Genomic DNA, 20,637 nt, shown 5'->3' on the forward strand with positions numbered 1-20,637 from the left:
AAACTTCACCTAAGTGGTCCTTTAACTTTGTGGTAGTTTTCTTTACCAGCTGATAAGGTTTAAAACATTACTACATTACCAAATTTCTTGCTGTCTAAGGAATTTAAGACCTAGAGCAGTAGAAATATAGCAGGATGCATATGATATGGAAAGAGGTAGCCAAATTTGGATCATAGCACCCTATATTGAAAACTCAACTGGTGCTGTCTGCTCAGTAGTGGCCTCCTGACAATACTCTGATGAGGGTTAAGGGGCATGAGGATCACTAGTGACTGCAGACATGGTGCGGATAAAAATAAGGCCCTAATGCTGGAGTGTAAGCACTTCTGACTTGCTGCATCCTCCCCTTTTACAGAGTTCCTCAACACTGTCCTTTCAATTTTGTCTGAACTTTCTTAGCACCAAATGGGAACGAGACCTACTGTCGTACTATAAAGTTGTAGAGAAGCTGAGAAGGCAGATTCTAGCCAGTTGCTACTGGACAGCAGAGGCTACATGACAGCAGCAGCCATTTGGCACCAGTAATAAAGGCAGCTTGCTGTGCTTATTAATGAAAGCAACAACACTGCATGTAGGTTAAAGCAATTACCAGCAGCATTAGATAGGGTGAGGAAGGAATAGAACAGATTACCTTTAGCTGGTTTGAAGGTCTTGAAAGATTTTAAGACAACCTTCTTCCTTCTCCCCCACAAGATCAATAGCTATAAAAGCCATAGGAAGCATAACTGACAAGAATATAGCTACACAGTGATGGATCTGGGAAAGTCTATCTTCACTGCTGAAACTGGCTTGCTCACAGGTAGTGCAGCTTAGAGATCCCACTCCTTCATAGACTGGGGAAAGGTAGAACTGGGTCTGTGCTTTCTCTGCTTTTATGGTGGTTAAAGAAGCCCCCAAAATTGTTTTTTTCTTTTCAATATGCTTGCTTTTAAGAAATAGAAATTCAGGTCCTGTGTAGTCTGGAAGGCTAAGGTTGGAGAGCTTGAGAAACGGTGACATCACATGGCCTAAGAATGGAAGTTGGGAGGGAAGGGCTTTTTAGTCAGACTATTAAAAACAACTTTTGTTTGCAGCTGTTTAATTCTAGACACTTAATAGCTTGAAGCCTCTTAAAGGTTGAGCATCCTTCACACTTTCAGTTAAGGTGTTACACCTCCAAGACCTTCCAGAGATTAGGGAAGAATGGAAACAACAGGGATTTAGAATCCAAGTACTTGTTCAGCTAAGAGTAATTCCTGGGTGGAACTATATAGACATAGGTCCACTGCTGCAAGCCCCTAGTGTAGATACATGCCTCTAGGGAAGTCTCATTTTGCACTGCTGTATTCTAAGTCACACTGGTGGGTAAGTTTGGATCCCAGTAATATAAGATCCCTACAAATAAAGTCTACTTAAAAGGTGGAATCTAAAATACTATGCAAAAACTAAAATTAAGTGTCACTTCAACACAACAATGTGCCTCTCTCCCCCCCACCACACACACACACACACACACTATTTCCTTCCCAGTCATGGCTGGTTATGAAGATATTTAAGAGCAGCTTTCCACTTACTGTCAACCTGGTTCCCCTTTATGATTGACTCAAGGATGCCTCCATGCACACAGTGACACTGCAATTCACTACCTTGGAAGCAAGTGATGTAAAACAACAAACTAACATAAATGAACAAGTCTGGCTCCAGGCAGGAGGAGCAGGTTGACAAGGAGAAAGCTTCAATTCAGATGCTGATCTGGCATGAAAAGTTAGAATGGACGTAACTGAGGTTTAGGATTATGAAGGGTATATCTGTTCAATAATAAAGGTGTCACCTCACATAAAAACAAGAAAGGCAAACCCATAGAATTCATTGTCGCATAAGGCTGCAGTCACTTACTGTAGCTGGTAATTTTATGAGCAACACCACTTATGACACTGGCTAACATAAAAGGGTAATTGAATCTCATGACTCAGGGTGTAATTAATACAATTCCCTATGAAGGGGTCAGGAAGGCATCTCTCACATCAGCCTATGTGGAATGTGTAGCACTGCAGAGTTGGCCAAACGCATTACAGGAGTGCTCTTCTGAAGCTTCAGGTATTTTTCACTGCCCGAGACAGAATACAGGACTTGATGGACCAGCGTGTTGACCTGCTGTAGGAAGTTCTATATTCCTAGTCAGATGAGAGGAAACTAACAACTGTACAGGCAATTAACTGGGGTTTCGGTGACAGCGTGCAAGTGCTTTTATTCTACTTGTAAGTTTAAGAAGTGTGGCAGGGATTCTCCCCTCTAGCACAGAGCTGGGAATTGGTACACCAGTACAGGGCAGTTCCTTGATCAATCTCTTTACACATTAAGACTTTAAAGGAGCTTCGAATGAGCCATTTCATACATACAACATTTACTGGAGGGGCAAAATGGAAAAACATTAACAGAGGAAGGGTGACATGATGCCATCCTTCAACTGTGGTACTTACATAACTGTATTGTCGTCAACTAAGATATCACAGCCATGAGCAGGGCATGAAATAGTCTGAAAAAGGAACAAACTGATCAAGTAAGGTCTTGGAATGTTTTTTTGGTGCCCCTTTACCCTCATGAGGAACCCCACAGGATTTTATTGCAAACTAGCCATATTTGCTCAACAAAATCAGAACTCCAGATACATCAGCCAGACCCACCTCCTTGAGCAGCATGATTATGTTCAACCAGGGCTGAGATGCTTATACAGAGTCCATACAGTTCCCCATGAAACTCACAGGCACTCTGTAGATGAAGAACTCAACCTCCAAGACTTGTTTATTCATTTTTGTTAGAAAAGACTCCTGCCTCCATCCCATCCTTCCCTCTTCCCCAACACAAGACCAGCACAAGTCACACAGATCCAATATTTACCTGTCCCATGCCTTCCTCCATTATTTTGGTAGTTAAATATTCACTCCAGCACTGCATACAGAACTTATGTCCACACTCTAGGCCAGTAAAGTACTGCAACAACAAAGACATGTGACACTGTATCCATTCTGTCCTTCCTGGAGCTGTGCAGTTTTGCTTATTTCATCTCTTACTTGCAGTACAGAATCTGACTGTTCCAACAATACCATATTGTTTACTCTGCATCATTATCACACCACTACATTGTTACAGCAGCTTTAAATGTGCTCTCAATGTAGCTGCAGTCTGCATCCCTAACAGCAGCAGGAAAAATGGAGGTATAGGATTTGCGCCCCCCTCCTCAAATACCTCTAAGTTGTCCTTCATTTTAGGTTATGTCTACACGGAGCCAGGGGTGTGATTCCCAGTTTGGGCAGACACACTCATGCTAGTTCTCACTGAGCTAGTCTGCTAAAAATAGTAGTGTAGCCATGGTAGCGAAAGCAGCAGCACAGATTAGCCCCCATCGAGTATAAACCTGCCCAGACCCCAGGGGTATGTTCTTGAGGCAGCTAGACCATGCCTCCATTGCCAGTGCTACCACAGCTACACTACTATCTTCAGCATGCTAGCTCAATAGGAGCTAGTGTGAGTATGTCTACTTGAGCTGGGAATCACACTCACACCTCTATCTAGATATGGCTTTTGATTTATGCACCTGGTATGAGAGAGCTTTTTTCCCTATCTTTATTACTGTAAGGCTGCTATTCTGTCATGGAGGTTACAGAAATCATGGATTCTGTGATTTTGGCAACCTCTGTTACTTTTGCAGCTGGCAGCCCTGGGAGCAGTCAGCCCCGGGGAGCGCCCGAGCACTGGTCCCAGGAGCAGCCCTGGGGCCAGCCGCACCAGCCAATGCTCAGGCGGCCACAGGGAGCCCCCAAGCAGTGGTCTTGGGGGCTGCCAGGAATCAGCCACACTAGCCACTGCTCAGGTGGCCCCAGGGAGCACCCGAGCAGTGGTCCTGGAGGCCTTGCAGCAACAGGTGGCTGGGGGCAGTCAGCCACCGCAGGGGCTAGCTGTCAGCCCCCGGGGCCCCACGAGCTGCTAAGTTTTAGGCAGGGGTATTTATATAGTAAAAGTCACGGACAGGTCACAGGCCATGAATGTTTGTTTATTGCCCATGATCTGTCCATGACTTACTAAAATACCCATGACTAAATCTTAGCCTTCACTGTAAGTCATTAAAAAATGCTGCACCATGGAACTAGGGTTAGAGTTAAAATGATACCCACTGTTTTCTTTCCTGCACTCACATCCCTCCACTTGGAGAGCACACTCAGTCGCTCACAGTTCCAGAATGATTACCAACCACATTCTGCCTGAGGCAGCTAAGATACTGCCCATGCAGGTAGAAGCAGAAAGGAAAAAAGGGGGAATAGGATGTGTTATGGGACTAACGTCGAGTAACAGGAGTTTATAGCATTAGAGGTCTACGTGAACAGACGTATACAGTTAACTTTCAGAGGGGTAGCTGTGTTAGTCTATATCAGTAAAAACAACAAGGAGTCCTTGTGGCACCTTAGAGACTAACAAATGTATTTGGGCATAAGCTTTTATGGGCTTTCACCCACTTCATCAGATGTATGGAGTGAAAAAAAGTTAACTTTCAGTATGTCAACTTGCTTGGTAAACTCTTTAGCCCCTTTAGAACCCACATGTTCATCTGATCAGAAGGCTGAAGAACCTATTGTTAGAAATAAGTTACCAACTGAGATTTGATACAATGTTAATCATGCAGACAGTGATCCAGCAAGGACAACTTTGTATGCATTATCCTCTACACCAGTGGTTCTCAAACTTTTGTACTGGTGACCCCTTTTAAATAGCAAGTCTCTGAATGTGATTCCCCTTAAATATATAAAGAAGTGTTTTTAATTTATAACACCATTATAAATGCTGGATGCAAAGCGTAGTTTGGGGTGGAGGCTGACAGCTTGCGACCCCCCATGTAATAACCTCACGACCCCCCCATGTAATAACCTTGCGACCCTGAGAGGTCCCGACCCTCAGTTTGAGAACCTGCTCTATACAAGGTGTGCCAAAACAACTTGTGGGACTCAAGTGATTATGTTGGGGGGGGCGGGGGGAAGAGGAAGAGAGAGAGAAGAACTAAAGAACAATAAATAAGACTGCTAGAGAGAGTAACTTTGAAGTGACGGTATTATATAAATGAGACTCAGATAGGACAATTATGTTTCAAATCACAGGGGGGAAAAAATCTCCCTCACTACCACTATGCAAGTTCTAATTTCATATCATCTCAGGATTGAACCCTCATTTTATGTTCTGCCTGTAAAGCACCATACACTTGTGTAAGGCTATACAGATAATAGGGTGTCTCCTGGACAGCAGGATGATACAACAGAAGCAAGGTTTTGTCAATTAAAAGACCTTCAACTTGAAAAAAATCACTTTTTCAGAAAAAGTAGTGTTACGAACAACACTGAAGATTACAAGTTTTACGTTTCTTTACTTTGGGCATCTGACACTGGAGTATAGTTTACACTTCCTTCACTAGCATGACCACCCTACTGCTCTGGGGGGCACTCACCTATACACTCTTCTCAAGGCCCTGCTAGAGGGTCCCTTGGCCTCCACTAGAGCTGTCTAGATTAGTAGTTCTGCCTGGAGTCATCTCAGGTCCACTCCTCCTTCCCCTCTACTAACCTAGACAGCTCAAGTGCAGGCCAAGGGACATCTACACAGGGCTTTGCCTTTAAGTGGAAGCTTCCTGTGGGAGAAGACCTTCATCTTCTGTCAGCACTCAATTATCAATGATGCAGGCAGCTATAGGGCCATAATCTCCACATGGGAGAAGACCTGCTTCAGTTTTCAATTATTATTTGAACATCCGATTCAAGAAGATATCTGAGGCTCTGCAAACATTCCTGTGCTCAAACAATGCTCCCCTGGAGATGGAGCTTCAGTCGATCGGCAAGGAATTTCCCCCCGAGGTTTTGAGAAGTCTCTGGTACATTTGGGTGGAACTATGGGAGACCAAAGATTTGAAGATTGTGCTGGTTTACTCCAGATCTATGGTTACCATGGCACGGAAAGTTCATCTGCATGGGGTGGGGGTTCACAGCCTAAAACTATCATTAACAAGGATATCCTTTAACTATCCTTATCCAAGCAACTATACCAAAGGAAACACCATCCCCAGAAAAGAGATAAATGTGTGTCCTTAGTGCAAGACTGATTTTGATGGCTTCCAGCAAGTAAGCTGATAGCTCCCTATTTCATGGTCAGTCACTGCCTCCTCCCTAGCTGTACAGAACATCTGCTTCTCTATCTAGCCATTTCTTTACTTTGAGGAACTTCCCTTTTTGCCAGTCAGCTTCAGACAAACTGAGAACCACCAATAAGGCTGCCCCCTCCACACACCCCTGGCAATTGATACAGCTGATAAATAACTATTCTGTCCAAAAATGGCATATCATGGGCAGACATTACCTTACTTTCACCTTACCTTGCTATACTGATGAGATTCTAATGACCTCATTTGGGGGGCCAGGAACAGAGTCATTTTCCTGCTTTTTGCTTATTCCTATTTGCAAGAATTCTAGCATCAGTATTTTACTACCTTTTGATATCAGTATCTGCTCTTTTGTAAGCAATAACTGAGCAAACACAGCAAGGACTCTGCTGATCCAAGACTGACATTTTCCCGAGCAGCTCCACTCAAAACATTTTTCTTCTTTAGTAAATAGCTCAGTGAAAGGTACCACAGTGACAGATCCAAGGAAGCCATCTATATGTCCACAGAATAAGTGCACCGCCTGGGCTACAGAACAAGCTTCCCAGAAACACTACCTGTTAATGCTCCCATCAAATTTGACCTGAAGGGACACTCGGGTGGCAGAAAGGACTGAGTTCTGTCTACATAGTCCTTTCAATTCTTGTCCTCACATCAAAGACTGCCAAGAAGGGGTCACAGTACAATTAGTGACTGGCTGACACCTATCCATTAGGAACCAAACAGACCAACAAGTTTCACTTAGGCCACTAAACTGTCACTGCTGGATTCAGACTTGTGATATAGCAGCAAAAGGCTCTTCTCCAACCGGTATTCCCCACCATTCTCAAAACATGTATCATGGTGGCCACCATTCTGCCAGTTGAAGTTGGGATTCAATAAAAATCTCTCCTGAACAGACCAGATGGGTTACTATAAAGGAACACAAAATCTACACTCCCACTAGTCAGAGAAGGCAGAGTGACGCCATCTGCGATCTCTGCACCACAAGTTGTCTCTTGTGAATTTTTAGCACTTAAAATTTAGAACATCTGAAATCCCCAGCATTTTAAAAGCAGGAAGGAACTCTTACCGAAACTGGAGTGTTTTGGATCACCTGGGAAACAAATCAAAGCTGTTCAAAGTTAAGGAGGTAAAGAATCTCGGATTTTTAGGTTAAATGTTCACTTTTTAAAAATATCTATTTATATCTAAATATATATCCCATAGACTCATAGGACTGGAAAGGACCTCAAGAGGTCATCTAGTCCAGTACCTTGCACTCAAGGCAGGACTAAGTATTATCTAAACCAGTAGTCACCCATCGGTCGATCGCAATCCATTGGTCAATCCTGGAGACTCTCCTAGTCCATCACTGTCTCCGGTGGTGCAGCCGGGCTCCCTGCTTGCCCTGGCCCGACACCACTCCTGGAAGCAGCCAGCATGCCCCCCTGGCCCTGGGGCTGGCAGGGGTCCCCGCATTGCTCCTGTCTGTAAGCACCGCGCCTGCAGCTCCCACTGGCCGGGCACGGGGCACGGTGGCCAATGGGAGCTGCGGGGGCGGTGCCTGCAGAGAGGAGCACCCCAGGAGCTGCAGGGGCACACTGGCCCCTTCCGGGAGCGGTGTGGAGCCGGGGCCGCCCGAGGTAAGTGCTCCCCCCTTCAATGGGAAGGTTCTGAATGGCTCTGCAGCATTAAGACCAGGAGTAGCGTGAGTACAGCAGGCCCAGCTACGCTGGACCAGCATTTCTCTTCCACCACCCAACCTGCAGCCTCCCGGAGCCAGCCCCCCATATGCCCTCCTGCACCCCAAGCCCCTGCTCCAGCCCTGAGCCCCTTCCTATAGCCAACACACCATACTCCCTTCTGCACCCCAAGCCTCCACCCCAGGCATGAGCCCCCTCCCAAAGCCAGCACCCTGACACTCTGCCCCAACCCGGAGCCCCCTCCTGCACCCAAACTCCCTCCCAGAGCTTGCACCCCTCACCCCCTCCCAAACCCCTGTCCCACGCTCAGCCCGGAGCCCCCTCCCATACTGCGAACCCCCCTACCACACTGCGAACCCCTCGACCCCAGCCCAGAACCTGCACTCCCTCCCATACGCCAACTCCTTGCCCCAGCCTGGTGAAAGTGAGTGAGGGTGGAGGAGAGGGAGAGACGGAGAGAGGGTGGAGATGGAGTGAGCGGGGCAGGGCCTCAGGGAAGGAGTGGGGTAGATTCTGGGTTGCCCTTAAATTCAAAAAGTGATTTGGGCATCAAAAGGTTGGAGACCATTGATCTAGACCATCCCTGACAGGTGTTTGTCTAACCTGCTCTTAAAAATCTCCAATGATGGAGATTCCACAACCTCCCTTGGCAATTTATTCTCCCAGATCCCTTTCCATAGTACTCCTTCCTAGGCAGTCATTTCCAATTTTGTATGTACACATCGGATTGTTCCTTTCTAAGTAGAATACTTTGCATTTGTCCTTATTCAATTTCACCCTTTTTACTTCAGACCATTTCTCCAGTTTGTCCAGATCATTTTGAAATTTAATCCTATCCTCCAAAGCACTTGCAACCCCTCCCAGCTTGGTATTGTCCACAAATTTGTAAGGGTGCTCTCTATGCCATTATCTAAATAACTGATGAAGATATTGAACAGAACCGGATCCAGAACGGATCCCTATGGGATCCCACTCAATATGCCCTTCCTGATAACTATTCTCTGGGAACAGCTTTCCAACCAGTTATGTGCCCACCTTATAGCAGTTCCAGCTAGGTTGCATTTTCCTAATTTATGAGAAGGTCATGCAATACAGTATCAAAAGCCTTACTAAAGTCAAGATATACACCAACTATGGCTTCCCCCATCCACAAGGCTTGTTACCCTGTTAAAGAAAGCCATCAGGTTGATTTGACATGATTTGCTCTTGACAAATCCATGCTCACTCTTACTTATCACTTTATTATCTTCTAGGTGTTTGCAAATTGATTGCTTAATTATTTGCTCCATTATCTTTCTGGGTACAGAAGTTATGCTAACTGGTCTGTAATTCCACAGGTTGTCCTCATTTCCCTTTTTATAGGTTGGCACTATATTTGCCCTTTTCCAGTCTTCTGGAATCTCTCCTGTCTTCCATGAGTTTTCAAAGCTAATCACTAATGGCTCAGATATCTCCTCAGTCAGCTACTTGAGTATTCTAGGATGTACTTTGTCAGGCCATGGTGACTTGAAGACATCTAACTTGTCTAAGCAATTTTTAACTTCTTCTTTCCCTATTTTAGCCTCTGACCCTACCTCATTTTCACTGGCATGCATTATATTAGATGACCAATTGCTACTAAACTTCTTGGTGAAAACTGAAACAAAAAACTTCTGACATTTCCACATTTTCTGTTATTGTTCCTCCACCCCCCATTGAGTAATCCCTACTGTCCACAGCACAGCCACAGCCCCAACACAAAAGCTTCAATTCAAATCCAAACTAGGTGGTTGACAGTGACCTCAGGCATGAACAGAGACCCATGCCTTTCATTAAAAAAGGAGAGTAAAGGGCCTGGTTTTCCTGCACCATTTCCCCTAAATTCTTCATATGCTGAAAAAATGGAGGATCTCCTTCCATTTTGCCTAAACTTTATACCAGGGGTGGGCAAACTTTTTGGCCTGAGGGCCACATCGGGGTTCCAAAACTATATGGAGGGCCGGGTAGGGAAGGCTGTGCCTCCCCGAACAGCCTGGCCACCACACCCTATCCACCCCCTCCCACTTCCCGCCCCCGACTGCCCCCCTCAGAACCCCTGACCCATCCAACCCCTCCTCTCCTTGTCCCCTCCTGGGACCCCACCACATCCAACCCCCCCGCTCCCATCCCCTATCCACACCCCCGCCCCGACAGGCCCCGGGACTCCCACGCCTATCCAACCGCCCCGTCCCCTGACTGCCCCCCCACCCCGGGACCCTCTGCCCCTTATCCAACCCCCCCACTCCCCGCCCTCTTACCATGCCGCTCAAAGCGGCAGGACTGGCAGCCACGCCAGCCGGCCGGAGCCACCCACGCCGCCGCGCTGCCCAGCAGGAGCTCACAGCCCCACCGCCCAGAGCGCTGGCAACACAGTGAGCTGAGCCTGCGGGGGGGGACACAGCAGGGAGGGCTGGGGGCTAGTCTCCCTGGCTGGGAGCTCAAGGGCCGGGTAGGACGGTCCCACGGGCCACAGTTTGCCCACCTCTGCTTTATACCCTCACCCTGGAGGTTCTTCCTAACAGACACTATCCTCCTTCCAGCTAAGCTAAAGACTAGACTGTTCTACTGACCCTGATGCTACTGCTCTCAAAGTACTTTTATATTACAAAGGAAAGCAGAAACATCAAAGGTGAGCATCCAGGCTACCTGAGGGAACAGGAAATGGAGCAAATGGAACACATACCAGGGAGCACACTGTTTCAATATAGGTTTCAGAGTAGCAGCCGTGTTAGTCTGTATTCGCAAAAAGAAAAGGAGTACTTGTGGCACCTTTGAGACTAACCAATGCACTCGATGAAGTGAGCTGTAGCTCACGCAAACTTATGCTCAAATAAATTGGTTAGTCTCTAAGGTGCCACAAGTACTCCTTTTCTTTTTGTTTCTATATACTGGTCCCAAAATGGTGACAGGGAGGGGACCTGCAGTCATAAGTTTTACCTTAGCACAGTAACTTTATTTAACCTCAGGAGTTTCTTTGGCCACATGAAAAATCAAGAATATTAGGATTGGAAGGGACCGCAGGAGATCATTTAGGACCAATCCCAAACTAAATCATCCCAGCCAGGGCTTTGTCAAGCCTGACCTTAAAAACCTCGAAGGAAGGAGATTCCACCACCTCCCGAGGTAACCCATTCCAGTGCTTCACCAACCTCGTAGTGAAAAAGATTTTCCTAATATCCAACCTAAACCTCTCCCACTGCAACTTGAGACCATTACTCCTTGTTCTATCATCTGCTACCACTGAGAACAGTCTAGAGCCATGCTCTTTGGAACCCCCTTTCAGGTAGTTGAAAGAAGCTATCAAATCCCCCCCGCATTCTTATCTTCCGCACCCTAAACAATCCCAGTTCCCTCAGCCTCTCCTCAGAAGTAATGTGTTCCAGTCCCCTAATCATTTTTGTTGCCCTCCACTCGACTCTTTCCAATTTTTCCACATCCTTCTTGTAGTGTGAGGCCCAAAACTGGACACTGTACTCCACATGAGGCCTCACCAATGCCGAATCGAGGGGAACGATCACATCCCTCGGTCTGCTGGCAATGCCCCTACTTATACAGCCCAAAATCCCATTCGCCTTCTTGGCAACAAGGGCACACTGTTGACTCATATCCAGCTTCTCATCCACTGTAACCCCTAGGTCCTTTTCTGCAAAACTGCTGCCTAGCTACTTGGTCCCTAGTCTGCAGTGGTGCATGGGATTCATAGAATCATAGAATATCAGGGTTGGAAGGGACCCCAGAAGGTCATCTAGTCCAACCCCCTGCTCAGGACCAAGTCCCAGTTAAATCATCCCAGCCAGGGCTTTGTCAGGGATTCTTCCGTCCTAAGTGTAGGACTCTGCACTTGTCCTTGTTGAACCTCAGATTTCTTTTGGCCCAATCCTCTAATTTGTCTAGGTCCCTCTGTATCCTACCCCTACCCTCCAGCGTATCTACCTCTCCTCCCAGTTTAGCGTCACCTGCAAACTTGCTGAGGGTGCAGTCCACGCCATCCTCCAGATCATTTATGAAGATATTGAACAAAATCGGCCCCAGAACCGACCCTTGGGGCACTCCACTTGATGCTGGCTGCCAACTAGACATGGAACCATTGATAACTACCCGTTGAACCCGATGATCTAGCCAGCTTTCTATCCACCTTATAGTCCATTCATCCAGCCCATACTACTTTAACTTGCTGGCAAGAATACTGTGGAAGACCATATCAAAAGCTTTGCTAAAGTCAAGGAATAATACATCCACTGCTTTCCCCTCATCCACAGAGCCAGTTATCTCATCATAGAAGGCAATTAGGGTAGTCAGGCATGCCTTGCCCTTGGTGAATCTATGCTGACCGTTCCTGATCACCTTCCTCTCCTCGAAGTGCTTCAGAATTGATTGCTTGAGGACCTGCTCCATGATTTTTCCAGGGACTGAGCTCAGGCTGACTGGCCTGTAGTTCCCAGGATCCTCCTCCTTCCCTTTTTTAAAGATGGGCACTACATTAGCCTTTTTCTAGTCGTCTGGGACCTCCCCCGATCACCATGAGTTTTCAAAGATAATGGCCAATGGCTCTGCAATCACATCTGCCAACTCCTCTAGCACTCTCGGATGCAGCGCATCCGGCCCCATGGACTTGTGCTCATGCAGCTTTTCTAAATAGTCCCGAACCACTTCTTTCTCCAGAGGGCTGATCACCTTCTCCCCATGCTGTGCTACCTAGTACAGAAGTCTGGGAGCTGACCTTGTTCGTGAAGACAGAGGCAAAAAAACATTGAGTACATTAGCTTTTTCCACATCCTCTGTCACTAGGTTGCCTCCCTCATTCAGTAAGGGGCGCACACTTTCCTTGACTTTCTTCTTGTTGCTAACATACCTGAAGAAACCCTTCTTGTTACTCTTAACATCTCTTGCTCACTGCAACTCCAGGTGTGATTTGGCCTTCCTGATTTCACTCCTGCATGCCTGAGCAATATTTTTACACTCTTCCCTGGTCATTTGTCCAATCTTCCACTTCTTGCAAGCTTCTTTTTTTGTGTTTAAGATCAGCTAGGATTTCACTGTTAAGCCAAGCTGGTCGACTGCCATATTTACTATTTTTTCTACACATCCGGATGGTTTGTTCCTGTAACCTCAATAAAGATTCTTTAAAATACAGCCAGCTCTCCTGGACTCCTTTTCCCCTCATGTGTCCACATGTCAAGTGTCAGCATGAAATTTCCAGAACATTATCTGATGCCCCCTCCCCTTCAACCCTGACCTGTGAGAACCCCTAGTCCAAGAGCGATAGGCCATGCAGTTATTACATTGTTTTGACCAATACGCTACTGCCACCTGTGCTGAACTTGGTGTGTGTAAAACCCTCCACACTTAACTCACTGGTATTCCCATGGTGGTACAGGAAACAGAACTGTCAAATAAAGTCTGTCTTTGTCACTGCTTTAAAATTATTTATGGAAGATTTACTGGAAGCTGAAAGAACTGAAGCAATTACACACCCCCACCCCCCGAAAGCAGAATACTGAGACAGTCTATTTGCCTGGGGAAATGGAGGGCGAGATTTTACTGAATAGGAAGCTTATGAAGAGCTCCGGAAGACATGTATGGAGGCTGGCAAACTTATTCCAAGCACAGGTTTGGAAAGACCAGGGAGCCAGGAGTAACACCACACCATGTTTCCACACTTTCAGCTAGATCAGCAGTTCTCAACCAGAGGTCTGGGGCCCCCTTGGGGGCCACAAGCAGGTTTAGGGGATCTGCCAAACAGGGCTGGCGTTGGTCTGGCTGGAGCCCAGGGCGGAAAGTCGAAGCCCCGCCGTGTGAGACGGAAGCTCAGGGCCCTGAGCCCCACCATCCAGGGCCGAAGCAACTTAGCTTTGCGGGGCCACTTGTGGCATGGGGGCCCAAGCAACTGCGTTGCTCGCTGCCCCCCAAAGCCAGCCCCAGCCTTTATATGCAGAAAAACAGTAGTTGTGGCACAGGTGGACCATGGAGTTTTTATAGGATGTTGGGGGGGGGCATCAAAAAGAAAACGATCTAGAATCTTTGAGCTAGATAATTTCCCACTGTGATATTGAGGAAGTATCATAGAATCATAGAATATCAGGGTTGGAAGGGACCCCAGAAGGTCATCTAGTCCAACCCCCTGCTCGAAGCAGGACCAATCCCCAGTTAAATCATCCCAGCCAGGGCTTTGTCAAGCCTGACCTTAAAAACCTCTAAGGAAGGAGATTCTACCACCTCCCTAGGTAACGCATTCCAGTGTTTCACCACCCTCTTAGTGAAAAAGTTTTTCCTAATATCCAATCTAAACCTCCCCCACTGCAACTTGAGACCATTACTCCTCGTTCTGTCATCTGCTACCATTGAGAACAGTCTAGAGCCATCCTCTTTGGAACCCCCTTTCAGGTAGTTGAAAGCAGCTATCAAATCCCGCCTCATTCTTCTCTTCTGCAGACTAAACAATCCCAGCTCCCTCAGCCTCTCCTCATAAGTCATGTGCTCTAGACCCCTAATCATTTTTGTTGCCCTTCGCTGGACTCTCTCCAATTTATCCACATCCTTCTTGTAGTGTGGGGCCCAAAACTGGACACAGTACTCCAGATGAGGCCTCACCAGTGTCGAATAGAGGGGAACGATCACGTCCCTCGATCTGCTCGCTATGCCCCTACTTATACATCCCAAAATGCCATTGGCCTTCTTGGCAACAAGGGCACACTGCTGACTCATATCCAGCTTCTCGTCCACTGTCACCCCTAGGTCCTTTTCTGCAGAACTGCTGCCTAGCCATTCGGTCCCTAGTCTGTTGCGGTGCATTGGATTCTTCCATCCTAAGTGTAGGACCCTGCACTTATCCTTATTGAACCTCATCAGATTTCTTTTGGCCCAAACCTCCAATTTGTCTAGGTCCTTCTGTATCCTCTCCCTCCCCTCCAGCGTATCTACCACTCCTCCCAGTTTAGTATCATCCGCAAATTTGCTGAGAGTGCAATCCACACCATCCTCCAGATCATTTATGAAGATATTGAACAAAACCGGCCCCAGGACCGACCCCTGGGGCACTCCACTTGACACCGGCTGCCAACTAGAAATGGAGCCATTGATCACTACCCGTTGAGCCCGACAATCTAGCCAGCTTTCTACCCACCTTATAGTGCATTCATCCAGCCCATACTTCCTTAACTTGCTGACAAGAATACTGTGGGAGACCGTGTCAAAAGCTTTGCTAAAGTCAAGAAACAATACATCCACTGCTTTCCCTTCATCCACAGAACCAGTAATCTCATCATAAAAGGCAATTAGATTAGTCAGGCATGACCTTCCCTTGGTGAATCCATGCTGACTGTTCCTGATCACTTTCCTCTCATGTAAGTGCTTCAGGATTGATTCTTTGAGGACCTGCTCCATGATTTTTCCAGGGACTGAGGTGAGGCTGACTGGCCTGTAGTTCCCAGAATCCTCCTCCTTCCCTTTTTTAAAGATTGGCACTACATTAGCCTTTTTCCAGTCATCCGGGACTTCTCCCGTTCGCCACGAGTTTTCAAAGATAATGACCAAGGGCTCTGCAATCACAGCCGCCAATTCCTTCAGCACTCTCGGATGCAACTCGTCCGGCCCCATGGACTTGTGCACGTCCAGCTTTTCTAAATAGTCCCGAACCACCTCTATCTCCACAGAGGGCTGGCCATCTCTTCCCCATTTTGTGATGCCCAGCGCAGCACTCTGGGAGCTGACCTTGTTAGTGAAAACAGAGGCAAAAAAAGCATTGAGTACATTAGCTTTTTCCACATCCTCTGTCACTAGGTTGCCTCCCTCATTCAGTAAGGGGCCCACACTTTCCTTGGCTTTCTTCTTGTTGCCAACATACCTGAAGAAACCCTTCTTGTTACTCTTAACATCTCTTGCTAGCTGCAGCTCCAGGTGCGATTTGGCCCTCCTGATATCTTTCCTACATGCCCGAGCAATATTTTTATACTCTTCCCTGGTCATATGTCCAACCTTCCACTTCTTGTAAGCTTCTTTTTTATGTTTAAGATCCGCTAGGATTTCACCATTAAGCCAAGCTGGTCGCCTGCCATATTTACTATTCTGTAGACTCATCGGGATGGTTTGTCCCTGTAACCTCAACAGGGATTCCTTGAAATACAGCCAGCTCTCCTGGACTCCCTTCCCCTTCATGTTAGTCCCCCAGGGGATCCTGGCCATCTGTTCCCTGAGGGAGTCAAAGTCTGCTTTCCTGAAGTCCAGGGTCCGTATCCTGCTGCTTACCTTTCTTCCCTGCGTCAGGATCCTGAACTCAACCAACTCATGGTCACTGCCTCCCAGATTCCCATCCACTTTTGCTTCCCCCACTAATTCTACCCGGTTTGTGAGCAGCAGGTCAAGAAAAGCGCCCCCCCTAGTTGGCTCCCCTAGCACTTGCGCCAGGAAATTGTCCCCTACGCTTTCCAAAAACTTCCTGGATTGTCTATGCACCGCTGTATTGCTCTCCCAGCAGATATCAGGAAAATTAAAGTCACCCATGAGAATCAGGGCATGCGATCTAGTAGCTTCCGTGAGTTGCCGGAAGAAAGCCTCATCCACCTCATCCCCCTGGTCCGGTAGTAGTGCCAATCCCTCAGCCAGGAGAACAGTCCAAACAATCCAGGGCCTGAAAGTGTGAAGATATTAACTTCATGGCTAATACCCAGATGTTTAAAAGCAATGTGTAGAGAAGGGGCTATGGCAGATGTCAGAGTGATGGGCGAGTGTTGTGGGATAGTGCCCCAGGCCAGATTGGGCTACAGCAGGCCAGAGCAGCTGCACAGACAGGCACCCAATCAGAAAGGGCCTGCGGGGAGCCAATCAGGGCTGGGCAAGAGGCAGCCAATCAGGGCCAGGCTAGGCCCTACATAAAGGCTGCCCAGGCAAGAGGCAGGCAGTCTCTCCCAGACCTTCAAGGGAGGTAGTCTGTCTCCTGAGTGAAGGAGCACAGCACAGCACAGCACAGCACAGCACAGCACAGCACAGCACAGCACAGCACAGCACAGCACAGCACAGCCTTGTGGGAGCTGAGGAGAGCTCCAGCCCAATACCTGCCAGGCTGCAGGTCCTGATAGTAGGGCCCAAAGGGTGCAAGGGGGCCGAATGGGAAGCGGCCCAGGGAGGAGAAGCGGACAAGGGGAGCGAAGGAGGGCAGGGAAGCTGCAACAGAGGGTGCCTGGGTCCCCCCCTTGTGCTACACCTGTCCGTTAGGAGGGGCCATAGCAGACTGCACCTGACCCCTGATAGAAGGGGTTAGACTTTGGGGATGTGGTTGGCCACTGCAGCTGGGGTGAAGAGAGAAGACTGATGTTAACCCCCCCCTCCCCGCAAGGGGGTAAGGGTGGACTTGGGGGCACTGCTGGAGGGCAGTGTCCTGAAAAGGACACTGGGAGCAACACAGGTCGAGACGCCAATTGAGGGCGACAGACTGATGGGATACCACCAGCAGAGGGCGCTCTGCATGAACTGAGCTAATGCCCAGAGTGAACAGCAGGAGGCGCTGCAGTGGTGAGTCCCAACCCCATCACAGCAAGGTATAAATATGTAGTGGCAGTAGGGATATGGGCAGGAGGCTGGAGTTGAATTTACTATGCTCCACTTTCAATGTAGAACCCTGGAAAGTGTTATTTTATTTTGGGAGGGGTGGGAAGGGGGGGGCGCGCATGCGTGCGTGCGCTCTAAGAAGTAAGGTGACCTGTAAAGGGGGGAAGAGACATGTGCCCTTTCTGTTTCACCATGATAGATAAAAGGTACTCAGTTTGTTTAAGGTGGCTTCTTTGCTTTCTTAGAACTCTGTATTAGGAATGTTAAGTTTGGCTGTCCCTGGCTTTGCTAGACTTGCTGGAACTCTCAAATGAACACCGATATTTAAAAGTAAGTAAAGATGTCCTTTCTCAGTTATTTAAGTTAGGAAGTTTAATAGTCTGAATCAAAATCATTTCGCTCTTAGCCAGGCTTCATTTTCTCAATACTTCAATGTCATAACCCTACCAACTCTTCAGTCACCAGACTTTTCCAAAGTAGACTAGACATGAATTTCTAATGAAAAAAGTATGAATTTCTACTCCCAGATTTTTAAAATATCTTTATACAACAAAGTGGATCCACACACTTTTCTCCCTTGCAGTTCACCTTTAAAGGTGAAGAGGGAGTGCAGAAGGCTCTGAAGATACAAAAAGGAAGAGGAATGGGCAAGTCTATATTTATTTGCATTTCTGGAGACAATGTTTTATTCCTTACTGGCTAGAGAGTACCCAATGGTAAATTCCTCCAGTGCAGCACAATGCTGAGATTCTCACAGGTGGTGGAATCTGTACCTTGCTCTTCCTTCCACACACAGCTCGCACTGCTCATTCTTCACTGGGGAAAGTCTTGCAGCCATGCCAGTCAACAAAACAGTACTCTTTGTCAAGGCAGCTCATAAAACCAAAGTGCAAAATGGAGACCTGAAAGGTAGGCTAATAAAGACTCTCGGCATAAAAATGGAAAGCTCTCATGTCTTGCTTATATAAAGGTTTTGTGCTTTCAAAAAAGATCAAACCAGAGTGCCATTTATTTTTGAAGTTCATTCCCACTTCATATGTAACTAAGTTCAAATAAAGAAAACCAAGTTCCTGATGGATGTTGATTGCTGGCAAAGCCACAGACAAGCTGAGACTTCTGTGTTTCAGAGACTTACATTTTCTTCCCATCTTATCCTCCCTCTCCCTGTTAGTTCTGTCCATCTGTAGCATTACAACACCCAAACGGTCAGCTTTCTGGGACGGAAATTGTCATGTTTTTCTGCACAGCACACAGCAGTCCTGAAACCTTGATACAGATAGCTTACATTTGGGAAAGTAAACTGCCACAACTTCTCAGGAGGCTGAACTACAGCCACTAGAGAACCATTGCACCTAGCTATTCCACGAACACAGACCCACTGTGCATACAGTGTAGAGAATTAGATAATTCCACATCTGCTAGTTTTAGTCACTGCAGAAGACTGTATAATTTTATTTTCCAGACATTTTATTTTCCCTAGACTCCCCATTTCAGTTTTATCCTGCTATCATGTACTCTTTTTAAAAGTTTTCCATCTTGCCCTATTTTAGTTATATCCATCGGCTTCTCCTCTAGTGGGGTTGGTTTTTTGTTTTTGTTTTTTTTAAGAACACTGATTTTTAGACTCATGACATTTCTTTGCATGGCTCATTGTATATGTGACCTTTTAAAAAAATAATCTGATCTAATGGTTTGGTCTGTGCTTTACTGAATGGCTTTACTGCATTGCTGCCCACAACCTGACACCACCCCTTAAAGTGTACCATACTTAATCTATCTGCAAATACCACAATTGTCAATATGCAGCTGGAATGTAACAAGCTTAACTCTGGATACACGACAATGGTTTTTAGTGCAACCTTTAATCAGGCTTTGTTACTTAACACCTTGCTTTCATTGCTCAAATGTTCTGCCACAATCTTACCTGAAATTAATCACTTATATATGAAAAGATTTAGTGCATCACAAATTTAAATAGTGCATCTCAAAGTGACTATATTTTAGCTATACAGTAGAACTTAAGAGTTCCAGACACCTCAGGAATGGTGGATGTCTAACTCTGAAATGTTCCATAACTCTGAAGAAGAGGTTAGACTTCAGCCACACGGGGTGGTGGGGGGGTTGTTCTGCCCCACAGGAGCACCAGGGCTCAGTGCTTTAGAGCTAGGGGGAGCACAGGGCTTCAGCCCCGCTCCGTCTTTTGGGGGGACACCAGAGGCTCAGGGCTTCAGCCCCCCAGCTCCGTTCCCAGCTGGGGCAGGGGGAGGAGAAGGAGGAAAGAATGTGCCAGCATTCTCACCTCCTGTCTAAAGCCCTAAGTGCCGGTGCTCCCAAGGATCAGAAGCCCCGAGCCCTTTCCCTCAGAGCACTGACAACGCCCCCCCACATTCCCCAGGGCGGCTGCAGCCCCAACCCCCCATGGCTGAAGCACTGAGCCTTTGCTCTTTTTTTGGTTTGCGCTGCTGCCTGATTGAGGGCTTACTGTTCCACAGGGTGTCTGGTTCACCACTAACTCTAACTCTGGGGCTCATATCTTTGAGGTTCTACTGCAGGGGTGGGCAACATTTTTGGCCCGAGGGCCACATCTGGGTGGGGAGATTGCATGCAGGGCCACTAATGTAGGGCTGGGGCGTGGGAAGGGGCTCAGGGCAAGGGCTCGGGGTGCAGCAGGGGTCTCAGGGCACAGGGTTGGGGTGCAGGAGGGATTCGGGGTGTGGGCTCTGGCCCAGCGCCGCTTATCTTGAGCGGTTCCGGGGTGGCAGTAGCGCACTCAGGCAGGCTCCCTGCCTGCCCTGGCCCCGTGCCGCTCCCGGAAGCGGGCAGCACCACATCCCTGCGGCCCCTGGGGGCGGGGAAGGGAGGGGGCAGAGGGCTCTGCACACTGTCCTCATCTGTGGGGCTGCGGTTCCCCACTCCCAGCCAATGGGAGCTGCGGGAGGCAGTGCCTGCAGGTGAGGGCAGTGCACAGAGCCCTCTGCCCCACAGGGACATGGTTGGTGTGGGGCCAGGGAAGGCAGGGAGACTGCCTTAGCTCCGCGGCGCCACAGGGGCGGCAATCCCACGGACTGGATCCAAAGCCCTGATGGGCTAAATCTGGCCAGCAGGCCACAGTTTGCCTACCCCGTTCTACTGTATCTGCATAAAAAAAAATCAGAACTGGCATTTGCAAAACTTTGAAGTTTGAAGACGTGCTTGTACCCGTTTTTGCTTCTGATG

The 20,637-nt window shown here is 47.6% G+C and overlaps 1 protein-coding gene across 3 annotated transcripts in view; it reads right to left on the reverse strand.

The window, feature by feature from the left end:
* ARIH1 (ariadne RBR E3 ubiquitin protein ligase 1) overlaps positions 1–20,637 on the reverse strand; it is a 121,046-nt gene that overhangs the window by 36,343 nt on the left and 64,066 nt on the right. For 2 of the 3 annotated variants that reach the window (XM_037911209.2, XM_037911210.2), the window contains exons 4-5: positions 2,878–2,970; positions 2,460–2,515 (exon numbers count right to left, since the gene is read on the reverse strand). In XM_037911209.2, coding sequence (XP_037767137.1) covers positions 2,460–2,515; positions 2,878–2,970 — 149 coding nt within the window. The remainder of the gene's footprint in view (positions 1–2,459; positions 2,516–2,877; positions 2,971–20,637) is intronic. The other variant, XM_043524709.1, reaches the window with a different exon arrangement.

The sequence above is a fragment of the Chelonia mydas genome, chromosome 10, assembly GCF_015237465.2.
Source record: "Chelonia mydas isolate rCheMyd1 chromosome 10, rCheMyd1.pri.v2, whole genome shotgun sequence".
Classification (NCBI taxonomy): Eukaryota; Metazoa; Chordata; order Testudines; family Cheloniidae; genus Chelonia; species Chelonia mydas.